This window comes from Lineus longissimus, chromosome 15, assembly GCF_910592395.1.
Source record: "Lineus longissimus chromosome 15, tnLinLong1.2, whole genome shotgun sequence".
Taxonomy (NCBI): domain Eukaryota; kingdom Metazoa; phylum Nemertea; class Pilidiophora; order Heteronemertea; family Lineidae; genus Lineus; species Lineus longissimus.
In genome coordinates this window covers 8,261,487-8,277,866 of record NC_088322.1, presented here as the reverse complement: position 1 = coordinate 8,277,866, position 16,380 = coordinate 8,261,487, and the positions used below count along the sequence as shown (strand labels likewise).

The following is a 16,380-nucleotide window of genomic DNA, read 5'->3' as shown; positions in this document are numbered from 1 at the left end:
GATTTGCATATAATTATCACCAAAGGATTTTAAATTTCGACGAAGTTTAAGTGGTGTTATCACATGTTATGTAATTGGCAAGAAGCCAAGTGGTTTTCAAAATTCGCGGGGAACTACTATTATTACTATGCTCATTCAGGGTTTATGCTCGGTCTGGGCATTTGAGCTCTCGATTCGCGAAGTTTTAGACGATGATTTCGCCCAATATGGCTCAGATTTTTTAATGTAAGCAAGCACAAGGTGTTGTTGGTAGTAAACACCGCAATGGTAGACGTTATTGCTATCTAATTGGGCGTTTTAATCTAAAATCGCTGTTTTATTGTCTAAATTAGCGCTGATTAGAAGGAATTTCCCGCTAATGACGTCAACAGAATTCCCTTCTTCAATGACGGGTCGCTTCTGTCAATAACAATAAAACAACAGAAAATATGAAAATATGAAAAAATGAAAAAATGGCTTACCATTAGGGCCTATGCTAGGAGCGGAAATTATATTATTTTGTTTCTATTTGCAGGTTTTTAAACCTAGTCTGAGAGTTTCGTAAATAATTTATATTTCTAAAATCGATTCTTCGCATTTCTATATGTTCTGTTCACTTCTAAAGTGCAAGGTAAGTCTGTCATGTTTCTGTGATGCTGGTCGAAAAACGTTTAGATTGCGTTAAATATGCAAATATGCGTTTGATAATCAAGTGCCAGTGGTTCATTATCATGCACAGTGTGATGTATGGTTGGTAGTTTGTAAGGAATTCGGTAGCTTACACTCACTGACAGACATTTGATTTGTTCTGATGCTGTGCTACAGCTAGGCCTACTAGGGTATGTCTCACCTTGGATTTATTTCAATTGTTATATTTTGTCTTCGCTTTCGCGTAACCTATGCGTACCATAAATGACATAGGCCTAATAGTTTGTATTTTCCTGGTATCCACTATAAATCCATCCAGTGGGCCTGTTGGTATAGAGTATCAGACATGGTTGTGACTCCAAGACATGTAGAGACGAGTTCGTGACTCGGAGAGACGGGTTGTCCATAAAGAGATGAGGTTGTGACTCTGAGACAGGTTGTGCATATTGAGACAAGGTTGTGACTTGCAAGGTTGTGATTCTGGAGACAAGTTGAAGAATGTAAACTAGGGAGTGATGTCTGCTGTCTACTTTGTTATCTATTTTAAAAAAATTTGAAAAAAAAAGATTTATCTACATGTAGGCGTAGTGATTGTACAGCTGTTTGTATCAAGATATAAAGTAGTGACTGATGAATGATGAATCATTTATAATTTTTTTTTCTATTTTCAGATACCAGGTGCTGATACCCATTGTCTTCGCTGAATTTGGTGGCTGTTGTAGTATTGGATCGCAGGGTCGCACCTATTGGAAAAAGGTTGATTGCATCTAGGCAATCCAAGATCTATTGCCTCCGTGCAATCCAATAAACCTCTCAAAATCTATTGCCTAATCCAATAAGTCTATTTATGTTAACACTGCCTGTAATTGTAAACATTCATTTGTACGTATCAAAATATCATGCTTTTTACATGTCTGTTTTATTTAAGGCAACTCATAAAAAAGGTTATCCAAAACTAACCAGCTACTACTTTCACAAGCAACCATAATTTAAAGCAAAACCTTCTTCCTAAACATGGCAAATTTAATCTCGGATTACCTTTTTATTGACTCACCTTGTATATATTCTATTCCATAGCACCATCTTGATCAGGGATTCCCGTGTAATTTTTTTACTTTTACATTATATTCATGAATATATCTGATTCCCATGTGATTTTCTTAATTTTAATCAACCTTTTTAAGTAAATTCCAATCACCTGCTGGGCAGGTCAATCTTGAACAATAAAGTTTATTTTGTTTATCAACTCTTTGTTGTTGTCTTTTCTTCAGTGCAACTAACACCATCCCAAACATTTGACTGCATCAACACACTAGCCCTCCCTCCTGTTCACCAGTTCAGCTGAGCGCCAGGCCCTTGGGCCTCTTGTCTTTTTTTGTAAGCATTTTGATGATTGTGTCATACAGTCAACCATCTTGTAGGACAATCGAGGGTGGCCAATTTCTTCATGGTTGAAAATAAATAGCAATTCAATCGCTAGAATATTGGGTGGGTTGGCAGATGTTTCTTTCTTCTAATCCGAGTATACCCACTGATAATCTGATTCACATCGTTTGCATCAATATTTATTGTTACATTCTTCGATTTCATTACGGTTACAGCTATGATGTGTGGCACAGGGTCAAAGAGTGTTGGTTAATCTTATTTGTTAAGGCATCGGCATTAGTGTACAAACATCTAGATCTTAGAGTAACCTACTTAAGTCTAGATCGTGTATCGTCTTTTGTTTTATTAGTTCCAATCCACCATCAACGAACAGAACCACAGTTTAACATTAGCATGTGATCCATAAGCAGGGATAAAGGATGAATGTTGTTCTGTAATTGCTATTTCCTACTGCGGATGAGTAACTTTGTAAAACGTTTTTAAACCTCGCGTATTATTTTACAAGTGGTGACAGTAAAATGATAATGATTATGTTAATATATTTAGTACCGATTTCTGCCAAAGGAAGAATGAGTTAATTGTGATGGCGCTTCTTGAATCTTGAATGGTACTGTGCCTGACCGCGTTTCGCGTATTGATGGCACAGGGGTAGGTAGATATTACTGGTGGCGCTGGCTAGTTCCAGTCAACCACGGTTCGTGGAAAAAAGGAGTTTTTGAAGTCTTCCGTTGCGGTACGGATCACAAAAAGTTTGTTAGCGTTTTTTGCTCTAGTTCTTTGGGGTCCTGGTGTTATGTAGTCTTCCTTGTTAAGACCAGTTTCGTCGTTTACGATTTTATGCAGCATTTTAATTCGATTTTCTCTCCTGCGCTTTTCGAGGGTATCCTAGCCAAGATTTGTGTTCATATCATTTACACTGCTGTGCCTGCTGTAGTCACTGCATACAAACCTGGCTGCTCGTCGCTGGATTCTTTCTAGATCTTTTATGAGTTTTGCCTTGTGCGGGTCCCATATGATGCTGCCGTATTCCAGTCGTTATCTTACTAGTGTCTGGTATGCAATTGCCTTAAGTTCTTTTGGTGCGAATTTAAGTGTCCTTTTGACAAACCCAAGGGTGCTGCTGGCTTTTGCACGGGTTTTACTGATGTGGTCGTCCCATGTAAGAGAGCTCGAGAGGGTGAGGCCTAGGTATGGGGAGGAGCCGACTTCTTGCAGAACATGACCATTCAGTTCGTAAAGGTATTGTAGACTGGAGCGCTTGGAAGGGTTTGTTCGGATGATGTAGCATTTACTAGCATTAAACGACATCCCCCACTTGGTGGCCCACTTCTCTAGTTCAGCCAGGTCATGCTGCATAGCGTGTTGGTCTTCTATAGTCCTGATTGGCCTGTATAGGAGACAATCGTCCGCGAAGAGTCGAATTATTGATAGTACCACATCTGGTAGATCGTTTATATGTAGCAAAAAGAGTAAAGGTCCCAAAACTGACCCTTGGGGAACCCCAGAATCCACCGTTGCTATGTCGGATTTCTCTCCCTCTACCACTACCTTCTGCGTTCTACCCATAAGGAACTCCTCAATCCATTTAAAGATTGTGCCGTCTACCCCATAGTGGCTGAGTTTCTTCAACAAGCGCTTGTGGGGGACAGTGTCAAAGGCCTTACTGAAGTCCAGCACCGCTATGTCGACTTGAGTCTTTTTGTCCTTAAAGCCTAAAAGGTCGTGTGTTGTGGCCAAAAAAGCTGCGTTTCACATGAATGTGATCTCCTGAACCCGTGCTGTACCGGCGACAGCACATTGTGGGTGTCTAGGTGTTCCCTTATGTGCCTGCTGATAACATGTTCCATAAGCTTACTACACACGCATGTGAGTGAGACTGGTCTGTAATTCGACGCTGCATGACGGTCCCCTTTCTTAAACACAGGTGTGACATGGGCCTTTTTCCAGTCATCTGGGAGGACTCCTGTCTTGGCGGAAGTGCGAAAGATCGTTGTCAGCATTGGTGCAATCTCGGTTGCTGCTTCTTTTAACACTCGGTTGGGCAGTTGATCTGGTCCACTGGCTTTCTTTGGGTTGATTCTTTCAAGTAGTGCTCAATTAATCCCCTCCTCACTGATGTGTAGCTCCTCTATGCTTGGTTTCTTGTCCCCAGCTGGGGTCGGGATATCGTCTATTTGATCTTTGGTGTATACTGACTTGAACTGGTTGTTCAGTATTTGAGCTTTCTCTCTTGGCTTAGTGTGTAGCTTCCCATCCTGTCTTAATGGTGAGATTCCATTATTGTCATTCTTCTGTGACTTTACGTATCTCCAGAAGGTGTTTCTGTTTTCAAGGTTGAGCGTGTCAGTGAGGTACTTCCTGTGGGCTTGGTACAAGTCCCTCCTGGTCTTCTTCTTCTGCTCCTTATATTTTGTCTTACTGGCTGCAGAAGGTTTTTTCCTCATCTTTTTGAATAGTCTGTTCTTCTTCCTGATCGATCTTCTTGTAGCTTCTGTCACCCATGGTAAGTTCTTGCTTCCTGTCTTAACTGTCTTCTGTGGGACGTGACGTTTGGTTGCATCCATGATTGCTCCCTTCAAGGTTGTCCAGTTCTCGTTCACTGTTGCGCTGATGCATTTCCAAGAAATTTGACAAACTGGAACATGTTTACATTTATAGTTACTCCAAAACAGTATTTGCTATTTCTATCCTACTTTTATTCAGCTTCTACATCTTTTACATACATTTAATAGATAAAGTCTGGAATAAATTATGTGCTGGGGCTTTAAAATTATGAGTAGGGCTTTTATATAAGAATTACTGAAATATGTGCCCATCACAGTTCTATTCCCCATTGCAGTCGCAAATTAAAATACATGTACCTAAAAAACACTTAGGGTCAATTTCAAAAATCAATGGAATCTGATACAACTGTGTAATAAAAATTAGTGTCCGCGAAAAAAATTACTAATGTTAATGTCAGGCACCGAAATGACGGGCACTAACTTGTTGGGGTTATGGGGTAAATGAAACTTACGTTTTCTATATCAATGAAATTCAAACCAGACAAGTGTTTTTCACTATAAAATTCACGTGTTAGTGTCAACACGTGACTTTTGACACTGGTTGGTGGGTGGTATGAAGTTAGTTTCCCCACATTCAGCGGATAGGTTCTTTCAGGCCGCTATCCAAAATATTAAATTGGCGTTGCCTAAACATGATATAATAAAGAAAGATTCATTTCTTCTTCACATAGGCAAAAGTCGCCTGGTACCATGGGTGCTGGCAATCCTCTGCGTCATAAAAATCCTGTACTTGAACATCAACAAAGTTATTTTTCCTCAGGGCGTCAATATAGCGTGTTTGATCTGGGTCTCCATATTTCAGCGCTCCGTATTTCACTGCCCATTTTAGCTTATCAGGCACCATTATTGTAACCATGACGCTGTCTTTTCTCATCACCCTGTAGATCTCCTTGGCTGCTTCATCCATATCTGGCCAGTAGAAGTAAGAACATGTATGGAATACTCTGTCAAATGTGTTGTCTTCATAAGGCATGGATGCCACGTCCCCAATGCAAATGTTGACCTTTTTGTCCTTGATTTCCTTTTGGAAACGTCTCGTCGTTCTTCTGACCATTTCGTCTGAGATGTCCAGGCCATGAACAGAACCGTCTCCTTCTGTCAAAACAAGACACGAAGTACTTGTAATATACCGACCCACTCGGCCCAGTGGTCAAGGCATTCGCCTCGTAAACAGAAGGTCAGAGGATGAGCCCCTTTGGAGCTCTTTCTGTTGCGGCCCGTTGGTTAGCTTGTAGCTACTGATTTCTGCCAGGCGCTTGGCATTACAGATAGGAGTTTGGGAAGTAAAGAGTGTCGCATGAGCCAAGTCTGACTAGCCATTTTATTGGGGACGACGCTGTAAGAAACAAACTATATACATGGATATACTTTGTTGATGAGGCTATGGGGCGGGGGTCAGTTATCTTTGCGGACAATAGAAAGCACGTTTGAGGGCCTCCGTATTTAAGGTCTATTCATTTTTGGTAATTGTCTGTGTTGATTGGGCATTCCAAAACCTTATTGCATATTGGCCAACAATGAATGATGATCGTCCTTGTAAAATCATAATCAATACCTCTTATTAGAATTCCCTCATTAATGCAGAGGCAAATTGTATCAGCAAAATACAGACTCTTGGATAAAATAATGTGTAAAGACCATGTTACCTTTAATGATATCGAGGACATGCTGGATTCCGTAACCGAGTCCAAAGCCGATTTCAAGGACAGTATGATTGGGCCGGACGTCAAGATGTTTGACAGCATTTCTTTCAAAAGGCTGGTTGACTTTCTTTAGAAGGTACTGTAATGAGTGAATAATTAATATTGTAACTGATAACTAACCTCCATGGCATCTCCTGGTATAAGGTGCCGTCCAGTTAGTATGTGTCTAAAGGGTGGGACCATGCAGGTGTCATTGTACATTTTAACCATCTAAAGGGGAAGAGGGTCAAAAGATCCACTTTCATGCTTCCATACTAAATAAGTTGCACCTATTAAGCTGAATTGTATATGAATATGGCTTTGCTCACCGGAATTTGAGGCAAATGGTGCTAATTACAAGAAAGAAAATCCAGAGATACTATCATGCCTTCATACAGGGTATGATAGTACATGTACATTGTACCTTGTACATTGTCCATGCACCTTAATCAATCCATCCCTTTTTTTAACGGGACATTGATTTCTATTCATGGTATTCATCTTAGGGGATATGACGATAATTTCTCCAACCCATTTAGTTACCATGTTTACAGTCTACTTTGTGATTAGGGCAGAGACTTAAAGATGCGACGATTATTTTTCACTTCTGTCCAGCATGTTCTTCGGACCACCACGTTATTCAGACCACTTTATGGATAAGACAGACATGGCCTATAATGTGTATTTTTAACGATCAGTCTTCTCATTCGGCTGTGTCCCAACCTTACCGAGATAATGGCTCCAAATATGCCACTTTCTGGTCTGCTGAAATTTCTTGCTATTCTATCTATGCCATACAGTCTTTCAATCAGCATGGTCTGAACAAGTCTATTCCACATGTCGAATGCGAACTGCTGAAAACGGACAAATAATGTATATTGTTAGGTTCAGTCATGCTGTAAAGGTTCGGTGGCTTATGAATCGGTTAAGGGTTGGAAATAGGTAACACCCTTTTGGCTTGGACCTGAAATTCAAAATCAATTAAAACTCCTTCAAGATGAAGTTAATGTCGATTTAAAATCTGGGAGGCTGTTTTCGGGAATACAAAGAACTGACTCCTACCCTTGAAATTTGCATTCACTTTGTTTTGAGAGAGATTTAATTGCTTTTATATATATGTTTATTCGTACAAAGTACAATAAATACATGCTAATACACAAAGTGCACGGTGAAAACGCAGTGCGTTGACAACAATTATAGAGCCACAATTATTTAGCTGCTTTGTGACTTAGGCCTACAGTAACATACTGTGTTGTCGTATGAGAGGCATCTACTAGCTGTACTAGGTGTATGCAACATAAGCACCCCGTCTGGCCTTAAACAGTCCAACACAGTTTGTTGATCCAAATTCCAATATCCCTCCCAGGAAATTCGAAGTGAACTTGTCTCTGCAGAATGGTGTGACTTGTTTTTAATGACCAAGGAAGGTTCTACTGTACTTGACTGGGTAGATAAGACCATACATAGTAGGCTACTCACCTAACACTCACAGTCATAAAAGAAGCGGCGGAGCATTGAGTGGTTGGATCAATATTGCCAGGTGGTCTGTTCAATGATAATATTTTTAAAAATCGTTTAGGTCATGGAAATTGAAATTGGAAATTGTTGGCCTCCACCCGAAACAGATGCTTAAATATTTGACTTGCAAACAGAGTGGTCCATATTCATAAAGGACGTTTATCAGCTGATCAACCTATTTAGGTAAATAAAGAGCGCTTCAGTGTCGCGTTGTGGCAGATGTCTGATATGTATATCTAAATGCTTGTATCGTACTCCTTCTGGAACGAATATTTCAATACCCCTGCCTTTATCTAATTTCCTAATCCGAGTATACCCATCTATATTCACATCGTTTGCATCAATTGTTACACTATTCGGTGTCATTTCGATTACAGCTATGATGTATGGCACTAGTGTCTTGATTACCAAAGAGAGTTCGTTAATCTTGTTTTCAAGGAATCGGCATTAGTGTACAAACATCAGATCTTAGAGTAACCTACTCTAAGTCTAGATCGTGTATCGTACTCTATTATTCACAATGTGATCTTATTTCTGTTCCTGAAAAGTTGTTTTCAGTGTATTTTCTCCTTGAAATCGATCACTTCAGGTACTATTACTGTGCATACCTAGCTAAATTAGTGTCTAGTTTCGTCTCTGATGACATTTATTTCGTAAAAATCGCTGTTTTTTTCTAAAAAGGTGTTTTTGTGGTCATTTTGGCTGTTTATTTCGAGGGTACGGTAGGAGGTCATCGTTCACTCGATAACTCTTTTTAAAATGAAATAAAAGCGTTTTAAGATACATGATATGAATTGATATTAATATTCGTTAAGTGGGATTGTCGGTGGACGTTCATTGTTGAACAGTTGTGCTGGAATTACGAAAATATATCGATATCGTTGAGAGTTCATTCATTAGGGGCCTGTTCTCAATTTTCCTTACAACGCCTCTAGCACTGGGCAATTGCCACCATCTTGAAAAGCAGTGCCGCGGATGGCTATCGCATCGCCACTACGCATGAGAACACGATGGCTGCCCTGCGCTGCATTGATAGTTCGTAATAAATTCACATAAAAACACACCAGAAGATCTCCGATTTTATTTACAAAGATCATATTTTGTTATTTATTGATAAAACAAGCCATTTTACCACAGCAGGTGACACATATTAGGCCTGAATAAGACTTTAGAATTTGAAGTGGTGGTGACGATGCCGATATCCAAGATGGAGGAATTATACCAGTGGTCAAATCTCATCTATTTTGGGTAATTGCATCATTATTTCTTTTTGTGATTGGTGATTTGTAAAATTGAGAATGATTGAAAAATCAGTATTTTTTCACCCAAAGGCATGAGTGAACATTTGATAAGTTTATTGTGATTTAATTGGTAATTTGGTCGACATTTTGACAATTATAGGGAGCTCTTAAGCGAGCTTTATGGTTAAGGGTCGAATGCGTGTGTGTATACCGTCAACGAAAAAAACTTGACCCGGTTGACCGGAACCAGAAAACCTCTGCAACCAGGTGACATTTTTGCACGCAAATCGTATACGCTAATGCACAGCAATTTACCTGGGGAGAGATTTTCTTTTTCCAAACAATTCAGCGGGACGCTACGATGTTTACGCAGAGAAGCCGCTGTTCGGTTGAAGATTTCGTCAAAACAGGGCCGAATCAAAGTGTAACGATACCCTGGGGCGAATCGAAATGCATTAAACAACAAGCTGCATCGCTGCCAGAGATTATTTTTCTCTTTCCGCGACGAAATCGTGCTTTGAACTGGCAAAATTCCGCAAAAGATTTTCCGTCTGCTAACTTTTCCGTAGTTTCAAGCGCACCAACATGATCGGTCCGGGGCTGCCCGTTTCGACGACGATTTCGTCAATATCATGGGGTGTGACAATATGTCAACGGTCTGGTTCCATTAATAATGCAATAATCTTGAAAGTACATTGGTCTCAATGTCTATTTCCCCGTTTCCATGTCAAAATCCTACCGTGAAACCTGAAACCACTCGTCCACAACACTGGCCATTTTAATTTTCCGTAGAAAGCGCATGCGCACTTAACTCAAACGCACGCGCTACCCTCAGGTCTCACAAGCCGGTGCGGAGGCCAGGCCTACCTGCCTCCAAAAATGACGCGACGTCATTTCATGCATACCCCTGTTCCAGCGGCTGTAGACTTGGCAGTACGTTACTCTCACACAAACCAATACATTTCTGAATAGCATGTCTCTTGTATTGTAGAATACATCTGACCAAGTTTGACCAAGTGATCAGGTGTTAATCTTGAAGTTATAAGGCATAGAGGTGAAATTTTTTCAAATTTGCGTTATACAGGGTGTCTCATGCATTGTGCTACATCAGTCTATGCATGACTGTATGTCTAGGCGACGTTGGTCTTTTTGAATTAGAATATAAATCTTAATTACACTTGGGTCTTGGGATCATTATGCTTATCTCCGGGCAAAAATACCTATCCTTCTCCTGTTGTGTTTAGTTTCCCACATTCTCCCCACTTATTTTCTATACTGCGACAGCGTCTATTGGATCAACTGCCATGATGGCATCATCCTAACTATATCCCCCCTCTCCCACCCACCAACTACTCGCCATCAATCATTGACATTGTGTGCTAGCCAACTGCTTCTTCGGTAAACTGCCATGATGGCATCATCCTAACTATATACCCCCCCCCCCCCCCCACCGAGTCTTCTCGCTCACCATCCCTATTAACGAAGAGCTCCCTATCAAGGCCTGAGCCTTCCTCATATTATTTAGCAATATTTCGATAAATGCGGACCTGCTTCTTCCTCTTTTCGTAGTGACGGTGTTTCGATAACTCAGGTCAGTTTCACGGCAAAAATAAGTGGTAGTTTTGAAATTCGAATGTGCATTTATTGATGTAACGATAAAGTACATTTCCGAGAATAATTAGTGAAAGTTTCAGTAGGTGTCGATTTTTGTAAAGTAGTGTATAGGCGATGGATTGGCTCAGCCATGTGCTCGTGTGTCAGCGGGGCGCAAGCCGTCATGGGTATGGCAAGCCAAAGCGGAATTTATTCAAGACCGTGGAATTACTATTCAAGAAGTTAAATATATGTTCAAGACCAAAATATGTTCAATCCTGAATCAAATATTGTCAACCTTGAATCAAATATTGTCAACCTTGAATCAAATATTGTCAACCTTGAACAAAATATATTCAACCTTGAACAAAATATATTCAAGACTCACGTGACCATATTCAAGACGCACGTGACCACAAAAATTGATGACGTAGTTGCTCATGTTTTGATGCTTTACGGACTTTCCCGAACCCGCGTCCGGACTTTCCCGAACCCATGGTACTTGTGTTGCGTTTCGGAGCTCGAATTGTTCGCACGAGGTTTTGACACATGGTTGTACACGTACCTAGCCGCCTACACCTGACATGTACTGTAATCCTACACATCATGACATGGATGCCGAGTGAATGTCAGAGTCGATACATGTTTCACAGACATATCAGGCAAATTATAGGTTGAAAATGCGCAATGCCTGTCGTGAAACAGAACGCATCGGAAGTACCACAGATTCTACGCTCTACGTCATCAATTTTGTGGTCACGTGCGTCTTGAATATGGTCACGTGAGTCTTGAATATATTTTGTTCAAGGTTGAATATATTTTGTTCAAGGTTGGACATATTTTATTCAAGGTTGAACATATTTTATTCAAGGTTGAACATATTTTATTCAAGGTTGAAAACATTTGATTCAAGGTTGAACATATTTTAGTCTTGAACATATATTTCCTTCTTGAACTTATATTTAACTTCTTGAATGGTAATTCTAAAGTCTTGAATAAATTCCGCTTTGGCTTGCCATACATGGGGGATGTAGGCTACACTACAATGCACGTGATTGATGGTTGAACATTCACTCTCGTTGACAGTGTATTATTGAAATATTTGATTGTGATGATGGTGTATTGTACTAGGCCTTGCATGCTCCCAACGTGTGGCATATTTCACATTGATACTACCAGTATCAATTACAAAAAAATAGATTGTGAGTAACAATAGGCCTACAATACAATCAATGCTACATGTTATGAGGGTGGGAACGGGGAAGGGGGGGGGGTAACTGTCTCGACGTCCCGTTAGGAAAAAAGGCTTATCCCGTTTCCCAATATGCAATTTTAGCCGAATCGTGACGCAAAACACGGCTTGTCTCGAATCCCGCTAAAAAAGGGTGTCTATCCCGAATCCCGACAGTTATTTTCGGCCCATCCCAGTGTCCCGAAAATACCCGTTCTCCCCCTCATAAATAGTAGACCATATTGTCACATTGATGTTTTCTTTCATTGCAGTTAGACTTCGAGATCTACATTTTCGACAAAGGCCTGGTGTAATATTACGTACTTGATGAAGGTAATATTAATTTCTTCAAATTTGAAGCATGACGTTAATGGGGTACCAGCACAACTTCATTGACTGCTACGTGGCGCTGGTGGTAACTAAGGTATTGCATCGCTCATATCACTTGAAAAAAACATTTACCCTAGTTACGACCAAAGCTGCTTAGCAGAGGGCGATACCTCATCAGGAGCGCCACAATCATATCATTGGTGTGAAAGCATTTGTATGAAGTTTTTCAGTTCTCAATGTGTTCAAAACCTTAATTGTGAAATTGTGCACTTCGAATTCAAATTTACGTCACTACGTTAGTTTGACATCCATTGATGTCACGGTAATTTCACTGTTATGCTGTGCTGCTTTCAGGTTTAATGACACGAATGAGTACAAGTACATTACATTTTTCGACGAAGGCCTTCTGTAATTTCATACGCTTCTTACGGTTAGTATTGATTCATAATTTCTAGTAAAAAAGTTAATTTTGAAAGTGAAAAATATGTTACAATACAATAGACCTGCAAATACCATATACGCAAGTTTTGAACAAATATCACACATATTCCCCAGTTGACTTGTGATGATATTGATAATGGTGGTGGTGGTGTTATCATGTACATGGCTTCTAACGTAGTAAATGTTTTCTTTTCAGCAACATTCAATAGATTTATTTACTGTATTATCATTTCGACCAAGGCGAATTCGACACTTCAATTACACAAGGTTAGTAACTTTTGTTCACAAAATCCAAATTGAGGCAAATACAGAACAATCAAACTTAGTCATTCCAGTCAGTTACTGAAGCACAGTGAAAACTGTCGGGAGCAGTGCAACTGATGGCATGTCAAACTTCCAGTGACTGTCCCTGTCCATATATTTCAAGACCGTACAAATCTTGTAATCATTTTGTTTATGCAATGTACGTTATTATGTATCATTTCAGCACAATCAAACTTAGTCATTCCAGTCAGTTACTGAAGCACAGCGAAAACTGTCTGAATTAGTGCTGCTGATGGCATGTAATTACTCTACTACCACTACCAGTGACAGTCAATGTCCATATATTTTCAAGTGTGCGAAATTAGTACTCAGTAATTAGCAATTCTTTTTGTTCCCAATGCCCATCCATGAGAATATATTTCACGCATGTGACAATCATGTAATCATCCTGTTTTTTGTGTTCTATTCATGCAATAAATAAATTCAGTATTTTCAAATCATTGGTGCTACAAAACTATTCTCATTATAGATTATTCATATCTTATAAAATGCTGTCATGTCAAATTTTGTGTCCTATAAATCATTATGAAGTCGGCATTTTATATACAACTTTTGTACTCCTCCTAAATAAACATACAAATCTTGTTTTATGTAAACTTTGTATATGTGACCCGTCACAGCAAAACCAGGCGCATGTCGCTCTGAGCTTGGCAGGTTGAGACGGACTGTTTGTTCATTTATCTATTGTCTGCCTTTTGTAAAATATGAGCACATCAATTTCTTCCATTATCTCCTGGTGTCATTTAGGCTCATCTTCTGTGCGACATGTACCTGGTTTTGCTGTGACGGGTCACATATTCTATAGATATACAACACTCTAATGTCACAATGCCTCTCTCACTCGCTTTTATATAGCAAGATGTATGAATAAACATGACACACCAACTATGTACAAAATTGCTAACAAACTGCACCATTTGTCAGTACACCACATGAAATAGAGAGATATGTCTTAATTCTAATCTTTCATTAGCGACACCATTTCTTACCCGAGTGCCTCCTTCATTCATACATCTTGTACTTTAACTCAAGATACCCATCTTTGAATATTTTTAGTATACCAAGTACTACAATGTCAATGTATTGAAGTCATGTTCTTGTAGTGTTATTGGCTTTCTATTATCTTGTCAAAATACCACTTGGTTCTCGCAAAATCTCAATAAAAACAAATGCTATTGGATGTATTGCATATTCTAACAGCTATCCACTGTATCGATTTATCCATCATCTGTACTATTTGTCACAAAAATGTTATATTATGTAAATCATATTTCATTACATAATGCTCACTGCCAATTACTGCTGAACCATTCATATGTCATTTAAATAAATAATTTTCAACTTTTTAAAACCGTCTTATAGTACTGTTCTTGTCACTTAGCTGAACCAATTGCTCTATAGCATGAAATTTCCAGAAATGCCCCAGGGACTGAAAAGTGATGTTTTAACAGAGAGGTGTCCTAAACTGAGAAGTCGAGTTGAATGGAAACAACCAATTTGGAACCAAAAACTACTGTCCTTATTAAAGAGGTTGTCCTCAATAGAAAGGTGTCCACAAAAAGTAGGTCCACTGTATATGAAAGTACAAACCCTGGTACATGTAGTGACATCATCTACTGCTCGATGTGGACACCTGCAAATGCAGCGACAATGTCACATCAGTTATTTAATTCATCGTCCTTTGTGCAGATGGCACCACCCATCAAGCATGTTGGTGACGAATAGTGTCGCAGCATTTCGTCACCGAGCTTACACGAAAATGCACTGTCATTCATTCAGCCATAAGTGCAAGACTGTAGGGTTGTTTCCAACCAAAACATGTTCGAAATGTGTCAAGCATTCGGAACACCCAAAGACTGATTAGAGAAGTCAAAATTGAATGGAAACAACCAATTTGGGACCAAAACCAGTGTCCTTATTGGAAAGGTTGTCTTTAATAGAGAGGTGTCTACTAACGGAGGTTCCACTCTACATAATGTAGGAACCCTGGTTGTGACATTGTCCACTCCTCCAGCTGCACACCACCAAATCCACAACAATGTCACACCAGTTATTTAGTTCATCATGCTTATGGTCATTGTACTTTCATCTTATATAAAATGTAACTTTTTACACGGTTTCAATAAACGATTTGTAATTTGTAATTTGTAAATTATAAATTTCACTAATAATTTGACGCCGCCAATTCCACTGGTCTTCGAAATACGTAAGCTACACTGTTGACGACTATGACACTCCTCACAAACCACATTGTGAATCAGACGCCGATAGGCTTGTTGTTTTATTAGTTCCAATCCACCGTCAACGAACAAAACCACAGTTAAACATTAGCATGTGATCCATAAGCAGAGATAAAGGATAAATGTTGTTCTGTCATTTTCCTTCTGCGGATGAGTTACTTTGTAAAACGTTTTTAAACTTCGCGTATAGTTGTGACAGTAAAATAAAAATGATGATGTTAATATGTTTAGTACCAATTTCTGCCAAAGGAAGAATGAGTTGATTGTGGTGGCGCTGTGCATTTTCAGGAAATCATTCCAGGAAATTTGAAAAACTGGAACATGTTTACATTTATAGTTGCTCCAAAACAGTATTCTATTTGAAGAACTTAACACTATATGCTATTTCTATCCTACTTTTATTCAGCTTCTACATCTTTTACGTACATTTAGCTAAAGCCTGGAATAAATGATGGGCTGGGGCTTTAAAATTATGAGTAGGGCTTTTATATAAGAAATAAATATGTGCCCATCACAGTTTTATTCCCCATTGCAGTCGCCAATTAAAATACCTAAAAAAAACAAGAGTCAATTAAAAAAATCCATGGAATCTGATGAAAATTTAGTTTGGGTCAGGTCAGGTCAGCTACCTGCCACTGGTAACCTGTAAGCCAGTGCCACCTGTCTCAGGTGGGTGACTAGTCACCCAGGGCGGATGAGCTCATCTAGAGCCAACGGCCATCTATTTCTCCACTAGCATAGCCTAGTGGAAACTAGACACCCAGGCGACTAGACACACAAGTTACTAGTCACCTTGGGCAGTGGAGAAAGTTCTCCAGGGAGACTGGCCTCCTTATATCGGTAACATACTGTGTTGGTTTATGAGAGGCCTCTACTACCTGTACCAGGTGTATGCAACGTAAGCACCCCAACTGGCCTTAAACAGTCCAACACAGTTTGTTGATTCAAATTCCAATATTCCTCCCAGGAAATTCAAAGTGAACTTATATATGTATGTTTTTCTCGTAGATAATTGTTATGCAAAGTGCATGAACTTCAAACCTTAAGCGCAGCAATAGATATGACAGTTTACAATAGTTTTCTAAATTAATTTGTGCAGAGAAAATCTATAATATGTCCTATTTCTTCCTTTGATAGTAAATGATCACCGGACTCCCTCAATGTTAATAACTCTCGGATTTGCTGTGCGGTTTGATATGCGGC

At 39.5% G+C, this 16,380-nt stretch overlaps 1 protein-coding gene and 1 long non-coding RNA gene across 5 annotated transcripts; one reads left to right on the top strand and one right to left on the bottom strand.

The window, feature by feature from the left end:
* Positions 1 to 4,687: 4,687 nt before the first annotated feature.
* LOC135499714 (phosphoethanolamine N-methyltransferase 2-like) lies at positions 4,688 to 7,913 on the bottom strand. 4 transcript variants are annotated; one of them, XM_064790653.1, is made up of 4 exons: positions 7,739 to 7,913; positions 6,988 to 7,113; positions 6,224 to 6,359; positions 4,688 to 5,672 (listed from the first exon to the last, which is right to left on the bottom strand). In XM_064790653.1, the coding sequence occupies exons 2-4, from the start codon at positions 7,096 to 7,098 to the stop codon at positions 5,230 to 5,232; spliced, it is 690 nt and encodes a 229-aa protein (XP_064646723.1). In that variant the 5' UTR covers positions 7,099 to 7,113; positions 7,739 to 7,913; the 3' UTR covers positions 4,688 to 5,229. The 4 variants fall into 4 exon arrangements, with proteins under 4 accessions (XP_064646723.1, XP_064646724.1, XP_064646722.1 ...); XM_064790654.1 differs by having other exon boundaries at positions 6,988 to 7,110; XM_064790652.1 differs by having other exon boundaries at positions 7,750 to 7,913.
* A 2,669-nt stretch (positions 7,914 to 10,582) lies between these two features.
* LOC135499717 (uncharacterized) lies at positions 10,583 to 15,053 on the top strand. The gene is made up of 5 exons (XR_010449329.1): positions 10,583 to 10,609; positions 12,115 to 12,175; positions 12,527 to 12,602; positions 12,810 to 12,880; positions 13,101 to 15,053. It is a non-coding gene; the product is annotated as an uncharacterized LOC135499717 (long non-coding RNA).
* Positions 15,054 to 16,380: the final 1,327 nt, after the last annotated feature.